The sequence below is a fragment of the Coregonus lavaretus genome, assembly GCF_964263955.1.
Source record: "Coregonus lavaretus genome assembly, chromosome: 2".
NCBI lineage: Eukaryota > Metazoa > Chordata > Actinopteri > Salmoniformes > Salmonidae > Coregonus > Coregonus lavaretus.
The window spans coordinates 7,764,353-7,773,831 of NC_139989.1; the positions used below are offsets into that span (position 1 = coordinate 7,764,353).

The 9,479-nt window shown below is 43.5% G+C and overlaps 1 protein-coding gene across 1 annotated transcript; it reads right to left on the reverse strand.

Moving 5' to 3' along the window:
• Positions 1–1,246: 1,246 nt before the first annotated feature.
• On the reverse strand, positions 1,247–4,208 carry LOC311100961 (gamma-crystallin N-B-like; the record flags this gene model as incomplete). Its single annotated transcript, XM_084141953.1, has 4 exons — positions 1,247–1,382; positions 2,176–2,321; positions 2,579–2,827; positions 4,188–4,208. The coding sequence occupies 4 exons, from the start codon at positions 4,206–4,208 to the stop codon at positions 1,247–1,249; spliced, it is 552 nt and encodes a 183-aa protein (XP_083998079.1).
• Between the last annotated feature and the right edge of the window lie 5,271 nt (positions 4,209–9,479).

A 9,479-nucleotide genomic window follows, 5' to 3' on the forward strand; every position in this document is an offset into this window, starting at 1 on the left:
CTCAGGATTGTAAGTTGGTGGTTGAGGATATCCCTCTAGTGGTGCGGGGGCTGTGCTTTGGCAGAGTGGGTGGGGTTATATCCTTCCTGTTTGGCCCTGTCCGGGGGTTTCTTCGGATGGGGCCACAGTGTCTCCGGACCGCTCCTGTCTCAGCCTCCAGTATTTATGCTGCAGTAGTTTATGTGTCGGGGGGCTGGGGTTAGTTGGTTATACCTGGAGTACTTCTCCTGTCTTATCCAGTGTCCTGTGTGAATTTAAGTATGCTCTCTCTAATTCTCTCGTTCTCTCTTTCTCTCTGAGAACCTGAGCCCTAGGACCATACGTCAGGACTACCGGGCATGATGACACCTTGCTGTCCCCAGTCCGCCTGGCCTTGCTGCTATTCCAGTTTCAACTGTTCTGCCTGCGGTTACGAAACCCCTACCTGTCCCAGACCTGCTGTTTTCAACTCTTAATGATCGGCTATGAAAAGCCAACTGAGAGACCTGAGCCCTAGGACCATACGTCGGGACTACCGGCCGTGGTGACTCCTTGCTGTCCCCAGTCCGCCTGGCCTTGCTGCTATTCCAGTTTCAACTGTTCTGCCTGCGGTTATGGAACCCCTACCTGTCCCAGACCTGCTGTTTTCAACTCTTAATGATCGGCTATGAAAAGCCAACTGAGATTTATTCCTGATTATTATTTGACCATGCTTGTCACTTATGAACATTTTTGAACATCTTGGCATGGTTCTGTTATAATCTTCACCCGGCACAGCCAGAAGAGGACTGGCCACCCCTCATAGCCTGGTTCCTCTCTAGGTTTCTTCCTAGGTTTTCGCCTTTCTAGGGAGTTTTTCCTAGCCACCGTGCTTCTACACCTGCATTACTAGCTGTTTGGGGTTTTAGGCTGGGTTTCTGTACAGCACTTCGAGATATTAGCTGATGTAAGAAGGGCTATATAAAATAAAATTGATTGATTGATTGGTTCCATATATAACCTTTTTTGGTTACTTTACCCCAGTCAGGTTTTTCTCTTCCCAAAGTACCCCCTGATGTGCAATCAATCATTAGGTCAAGATTCTTAACGAATCTTGACAAATACCCCCTGTGGATAGGCATGGTACCCCCAGGGGTACTCATACACTTAATAATAACTCACAGATGTGTGATTTTTTGGGGGGTGTCTTTTTTTATTGTACATAGTAAGTGGTAAAAGTCACAGTCCATGCCGGGGGCGGGGTCTGGGGCAGGATAGGAGAAGAGGTTTAGAAGTAGTTGACCACCCTACGGATGGACTGGATGTTGGGGTTCTGGGCCTGCCACTCATTGTGACTGCAGTAGTCTCCTCTCTCCACGATGTACATACGGCCGCGGAAGTTAGGCTCCTCATACATCACCCAGCTACAGAAGGAAACACACACAGGTTAGAAACGGTCACACACCTGCTCACTTCACACACTGTTAGAGCAGATGGAACGACAGTAAATATATCTAATATGTGTGTCATTTAATAATATGTAAGATGTAATTATGTAATCGTTATTAAGTAAAGTATAGAAATGTATTGTGTGTTCGCTAATATCTATACTCTGTCCATTCAATGAATAAATTAATCAATTACAGAAACCTATATCAACAAATCAACTGAAATCAGCTCAAATCAACTACACATGTGGTTTGATGTTACTTAAAGGTGACTTGGTCTTTTTAAAATAAATTGACTATGTTCAGGGTGAGGAACCATCTAACATCAAGTTGTAAAATCCAGAACTTCCCCTTTAATATTGAACTCTCTCCTGGAAAATAACAGTTGTGACCACAGGTGTGAATAGTGGTGTTAAAGTTATTTAGAAATTCAGCAGTGTCTATGATTTACCAGCAAGATCGTTGGCATGTGTTCTAATTATGCGCCAACTTAATTAACACCATTACATATGCTAAAAGATTGGATATCTTGGCTAAACAAAAATAGATCCAAAAGTTTAATCACTATGAATTTATCACTGCGTTTTGACAATTGCTGTGTGTGTCTGTTTTTGTGCGCCCCTGCATGTGTGTGTTTGTCAGTGCCTGTGTGTTTGTCAGTGCATGTATGTGTGTGTTTGTCAGTGCCTACGTGTTTGTCAGTGCATGTGTGTGTTCGCGCCCATGTGTGTGTGTGATTGCAGTCTGACACTAGAGGGGCGCTACTTACGCTCCATCTCCATAGACCTTGATGGAGTTGATGCAGTTCTTGCTGAGGCCACGGCTCTGCAGGAAGGGGCAGTCGTCACAGATCTCCACACACTGGCCGGAGAAGTTACAGGCCTCGAACAGCTCCATTCTGTAGTGCTCACCGTGCTGCAGGACACAGGAGAGGAGAGGAGTTAACACAAGTTCTTCAAGTCAAATATAGGAATACTGTTATAATGAAGAAGATGACAGACACTACACCCAAACTGTGCTTTGGTCATTCACCCCCCTTATTGATCTGAAGTATTTTTGAGTTAAAGTAAAAAATGGCTCTATAACTTCAACCTCTCATCATCCTCACTAGCACTCCCCTTAATCCCTAACTCCTATCCTTTCAATTCTTAACCCTTAACCCCATCTCTCACCATCTTGATGGGCTTGCAGGAGCCCATGTGGTCGTTGTGGCTGTTCCAACGCTGGAACTCGGGGTATTCACCGTGCTCCAGGATGTACTGCTGTCCCTTGAAGTCGGGGTGGTCGAAGCAGCAGAAGGCGCCGCTCTCCACACGGATGGAGTTGACGCGGTTCATGAAGCCACGGTCCTGGAAGTTATCGCAGTCGCCCCTGACCTCCAGCTGCCTGCCAGTGAAGCATTTTCCCTCGTAGAAGGTGATCTGTGATGGGTGGGTGGAGAAGAGGAGGGTAACACCATTGTTCATTAGTTAGGGTGGGGAGGTGGAGGTAGGATAGCGTGGGATCCAACAGACCTGGGTTCAGATACTTTTTGTCATCATTATAGATTAACTGGGCTTGATTGAGCTTGCCTGTTGCAATGTAACCAATAGAAATGTCCCAAAAGTTCAAACCCAGGCAGGCTAAAGCAAATGCTTAAAGTATTTGAAAGAAATTTCAAATAATATTTGAACCTAAGTCCTGGTGGGATAGCCTTTGGATACAAACTCAATTGCTCAATTTAACTTTATTGTATCCAGTTCATGACTCCAAATGTAGTGAAACGGTCCAGAGCAAAGAGTTTTGGATCCCAGGCTAGAGGCTGGACGGACATGTGGATACTTTGTCACTGGAGTGTAGGTGTGGATTTGTATATGTTGGCATGGTGCAGTCAGTTCAGTGGAGAAATACATTTTGTCATGCAGCCTTGTGTCCTTACCACAGGAGGTTGGTGGACCTTAATTAGGAGGGATGGGCTCGTGGTAATGGCTGGAGCGGAATTAGTGGAATGGTATCAAAAACATCAAACACGTGGTTTCCATGTGTTTGATGCCATTTAATTCGCTCCGTTCCAGTCATTATTATGAGCCGTCCTCCCGTTAGCAGCCTCCACTGATCAGTACCGTAGATATGCTGAAGCCAACTATAGATGAATAGAAGACTAGAACAGAAGACTAGAGTTGGCAAGCAGTTGGCTAGCAGTATGAATACAATACTATGTTATGTCTACTCCTATTGGCCAGCCACCAACTAATTATCCCTACCTGCCATTGATAGGCCTTGCTTGCTCTTTTAGATATATAAAAAAAGATTGACGGTAGAACTAGAATCAGAAACACTCTAAACTTTTTCCAAATATTCACGATACAATATGACATGAATTCGCTTTCAACTCCCATAACAGATTTAAGTGTATTTCTCCCAGCAATACAAACTGAGTAATGGCTCTGATTAGAATAATCTCTAAATCTAAAATGTTCACCAAGGATTGCCTCCACATTTTATTAACAGTGTTGAATTGAAAAACTAAAAAACACTTATTTGTTCAATACCTAACCTCATGATGGTATGAGAAAAAGTACATTTTCCACTTCCAAACTAATTTTATCACATCTACACTAACTACCTGTAAATGCGTACACTCCCAAACCTATGTGTTTATTGACTGGAGTTCTCTCTAACCAGGTAGTCCCATTGAGGTCGGAATAACTATTTTTCAAGGGAGCCCTGTTCAGTCAGTTATGTCCCAGTGATAGCCAACCTGATGCTGTGTGAATGCAGGTTGACCCAGGTGCTGCTTACCTTTCCAGAATACTGCGACATTTTCCACTGGATACTGTCCAACCTGGCCCACAAGTAAGAAAGTGTAACAGTAAAAAAGTTGGACACCCCAATATATACGGCGGGGCGCGTGCCCGGCAGTATCGCGAGGCTTGCCGCACAAAGGACACACAATGGGGGACTTAGGGCTTTCGCTGGGTGAGCACTTTCCCCTTCAACTCTTGGCACTGCTGATTCTGGGCTTTGGCTGCAGGGGGACTAAACAGGAGACAAAGGAATTTGCTTGGCCGGGGCTTTGTGTAGGCCGTTTTGCAGATGCTATGCTTCTCTTATGCTCAAGTTGAATGGGGCCTGCCATGCCCGCACAGTGAGAGAGACAGAGAGAAGTGTGTATGTGTGTGTGTGAGTGGTGGGAGGGTGGTTACCATGGCAACCAGGTGATAGGCCCACATGGAGAAGAGAGCGTGGAGAGCTACAACAAAGGCTTGGTATTCTCTTTCCCTCTTCACACACTACTACTATGACCTGCCATTGTTCATACACACACAGGGTGTCACAGCCATATTTAGATGACCTCCGACCTCTGTGATCTGAAGAACTGGCAGTGTCATTGTATGTGAAGTGTGGGGGACATTTGAATAGATTATCAGGAGATAGAATGCCGCTTCAAATCTTTTATGCAGGTAATACAAAAGATAGTCCTATTTGGTAAAATACCAAGTCCATATTATGGCAAGAACAGCTAAAATAAGCAAAGCTAAACGACAGTCCATCATTACTTTAAGACCTGAAGGTCAATTTTACTCTCATGAGGACCACCACAGGAATGGAAGACCCAGAGTTACCTCTGCTGCAGAGGATAAGTTCATTAGAGTTACCAGTCTCAGAAATTGCAGCCCAAATAAATGCTTCACAGAGTTCAAGTCACAGACACATTTCAACATCAACTGTGTGAATCAGGCCTTCATGGTCTAATTGCTGCAAAGAAACCACTACTAAAGGACACCAATAATAAGAAGAGACCTGCTTGGGCCAAGAAACACGAGCAATGGACATTAGACCGAAATGTGTCCTTTGGTCTGGAGTCCAAATTTGAGATTTTTGGTTCCAGCCGTGGCTTTGTGAGACGCAGTGTGGGTGAACGGATGATCTCTGCATGTGTAGTTCCCACCGTAAAGCATGGAGGAGGAGGTGTTATGGTGTGGGGGTGCTTTGCTGGTGACACTGATTTATTTAGAATTCAAGGCACACTTAACCAGCATGGCTACCACAGCATTTTGCAGCGATACGCCATTCCATCTGGTTTGGGCTTAGTGGGTCTATAATTTGTTTTTTAACAGGACAATGACCCAAAACACCTCCAGGCTGTGTAAGGGCTATTTTACCAAGAAGGAAAGTGATGGAGTGCTGCATTAGATGACTTGGCCTCCACAATCCCCCGACCTCAACCCAATTGAGATGGTTTGGGATGAGTCGGACGGCAGAGTGAAGGAAAAGCAGCCAACAAGTGCTCAGCATATGTGGCAACTCCTTCAAGACTGTTGGAAAAGTATTCCAGGTGGAGCTGGTTGAGAGAATGCCAAGAGTGTGCAAGGCTGTCATCAAGGTAAAGGGTGGCTATTTGAAGGTGGCTATTCAAATATAACATATATTTTGATTTGTTTATGGTTAATACATTATTCCATATGTGTTATTTCATAGTATTGATCTCTTCACTATTATTCTACAATGTAGAAAATCGTAAAAATAAAGAAAAACCCTTGAATGAGTAGGTGTGTCCAAACTTTTGACTGGTACTGTATGTGCATGTCAAAACTATCTCTGTACATTCGAGTGAGAAATATAGAATTACACAGACTATTTAATGTCATAAAATAATGCTTTTCACCTTTAGAAACAGCCATTGGCATATTGCAATATCCTGGAGCGCTTAAAGGTAGAAGAGAGAAGGTAAAGAGATCTCCTGACTTGCCGACAGACAGTGCATTATGGTATTGGATTACTACCCTTGAATCCTGAGGACCTATCAATCGACTACATGTCCATTAGAGGATAGTAAGCCCTTTTTAGTGTCTCTCTACCTTTCTCTGACCATGCGGACTCTCTCTCTCTCTCTCTCTCTCTAATAGGTTCAATAGATCACCCAATCTTTGTGTAATTTAGCCCTTCTCAATCATAGCCTGGGTAGCAGGTCTGTAATGTCTAATAAACATGACCTCTTTAATTGTCATTATTAGGTGGAATGGACACCAAAGGCACATCTCTATAAGTGGCTACCCCTCATTGTCATTAAGTTGATTTATTACGTTTATTTGAACTGGGACAATGTTTAACAAAAACATAAGTCTCAGTATACTGAGAAATGACACATTGCGCCAGATTTAGCTAACAGGTTATTTGGATCTGCAGTCTCCTTTCTTCTGCACTACTGTGAAAGAGCTGGACAGGGTTAACAAAATCACAGTAGGCATCCGCCATACTGCTTTGACCTATCATGTAGTTTTCAGATTAGTGAAGATAAAGGCGAGGAGACGTGGAGGAGGAAGACACTTTAGACTACTGAAACACAGCCCAGGGAGGAAGCCACTCTGGACCAGAGCCATGTATTTAGAGAGTTGGGCCATTGAGTTTTCTGTATTATGATTCATATACATGACACTAGAACGTTCTATGGCAGCCATGTTAGCGCCCCATTAATTACATGGAAATATAATGTCTGGAATGGGCATTATGATGCATTTACATGACACTTCGAAATTAACATGAACATAACATGGGCAATATTTAAATAATGCTATGTAACTGAATGTCTAGAATAAAATTCTAAATTCTAAAAGTTGGCCCAACTTTCTAAATACATGACTCTGCTTTAGACTGTTGACATGCAGCCCAGGGAGAATAGGATAGGTATAACCAACATGGTAGAATCTCCTCCTTGCCCTCTAATAAGCTAGGTTTTAAAAAGGTTGAAAGGTTGTGCGTGATGACGTAGTACACATAAAAATTACTTTTGCGGATAAATTCCCATGTACTGAATAAAAAATACAAGTTAAATGGATTTCCATCGCATTTTCAACTCTACTGATGGTTTTGTCACTACAAATGTTGCATTATATAGTGAATGTGCCCACTTTGGTCTTGGCACGTGCGCTCTAGCCAACAGCTGGCAGATATAGTGCGGGTATAGATTATTATGGACAAAAGAGCAAGATTATTTTTATTTGTCAAACGGCAGCCAAGCATCGATCATCATGTCACCAGAAAACGACTCTCGATATTTATTGGAAAGAAGCATTAAGCTCATCACCGAGTGTTGTGTATTGATGTGACGTACTGATATGACGTCACCACCACCCATTGTCATGCCATTCATCCACCGCCATTACCTCATGTTTCAGCATGATAGTGCACAACCCCATGTCGCAAGGACCTGTACACAATTGCTGGAAGCTGAAAATGTCCAAGTTCTTCCATGGCCTGCATACTCAAACAGATATGTCACCCATTGAGCATGTTTGGGTTGCTCTGGGTCGACATGTACGACAGCATGTTCCAGTTCCCGCGAATGTCCAGCAACTTCGCACAGCCATTAAAGAAGAGTGGGACAACATTCCACAGGCCACAATCAACAGCCTGATCAACTCTATGCAAAGGAGATGTGTCACGCTGCATGAGGCAAATGGTGGTCACACCAGATACTGACTGGTTTTCTGATACATGCCCCTACTTTTTTTAAGGTACAGTGGGGGAAAAAAGTATTTAGTCAGCCACCAATTGTGCAAGTTCTCCCACTTAAAAAGATGAGAGAGGCCTGTAATTTTCATCATAGGTACACGTCAACTATGACAGACAAAATGAGAAAAAAAAATCCAGAAAATCACATTGTAGGATTTTTAATGAATTTATTTGCAAATTATGGTGGAAAATAAGTATTTGGTCAATAACAAAAGTTTCTCAATACTTTGTTACATACCCTTTGTTGGCAATGACACAGGTCAAACGTTTTCAATAAGTCTTCACAAGGTTTTCACACACTGTTGCTGGTATTTTGGCCCATTCCTCCATGCAGATCTCCTCTAGAGCAGTGATGTTTTGGGGCTGTCGCTGGGCAACACAGACTTTCAACTCCCTCCAAAGATTTTCTATGGGATTGAGATCTGGAGACTGGCTAGGCCACTCCAGGACCTTGAAATGCTTCTTACGAAGCCACTCCTTCGTTGCCCGGGCGGTGTGTTTGGGATCATTGTCATGCTGAAAGACCCAGCCACGTTTCATCTTCAATGCCCTTGCTGATGGAAGGAGGTTTTCACTCAAAATCTCACGATACATGGCCCCATTCATTCTTTCCTTTACACGGATCAGTCATCCTGGTCCCTTTGCAGAAAAACAGCCCCAAAGCATGATGTTTCCACCCCCATGCTTCACAGTAGGTATGGTGTTCTTTGGATGCAACTCAGCATTCTTTGTCCTCCAAACACGACGAGTTGAGTTTTTACCAAAAAGTTCTATTTTGGTTTCATCTGACCATATGACATTCTCCCAATCCTCTTCTGGATCATCCAAATGCACTCTAGCAAACTTCAGACGGGCCTGGACATGTACTGGCTTAAGCAGGGGGACACGTCTGGCACTGCAGGATTTGAGTCCCTGGCGGCGTAGTGTGTTACTGATGGTAGGCTTTGTTACTTTGGTCCCAGCTCTCTGCAGGTCATTCACTAGGTCCCCCCGTGTGGTTCTGGGATTTTTGCTCACCGTTCTTGTGATCATTTTGACCCCACAGGGTGAGATCTTGCGTGGAGCCCCAGATCGAGGGAGATTATCAGTGGTCTTGTATGTCTTCCATTTCCTAATAATTGCTCCCACAGTTGATTTCCTCAAACCAAGCTGCTTACCTATTGCAGATTCAGTCTTCCCAGCCTGGTGCAGGTCTACAATTTTGTTTCTGGTGTCCTTTGACAGCTCTTTGGTCTTGGCCATAGTGGAGTTTTGAGTGTGACTGTTTGAGGTTGTGGACAGGTGTCTTTTATACTGATAACAAGTTCAAACAGGTGCCATTAATACAGGTAACGAGTGGAGGACAGAGGAGCCTCTTAAAGAAGAAGTTACAGGTCTGTGAGAGCCAGAAATCTTGCTTGTTTGTAGGTGACCAAATACTTATTTTCCACCATAATTTGCAAATTAATTCATTAAAAAGCCTACAATGTGATTTTCTGGAAAAAAAATTCTCCATTTGTCTGTCATAGTTGACGTGTACCTATGATGAATTACAGGCCTCTCTCATATTTTTAAGTGGGAGAACTTGCACAATTGGTG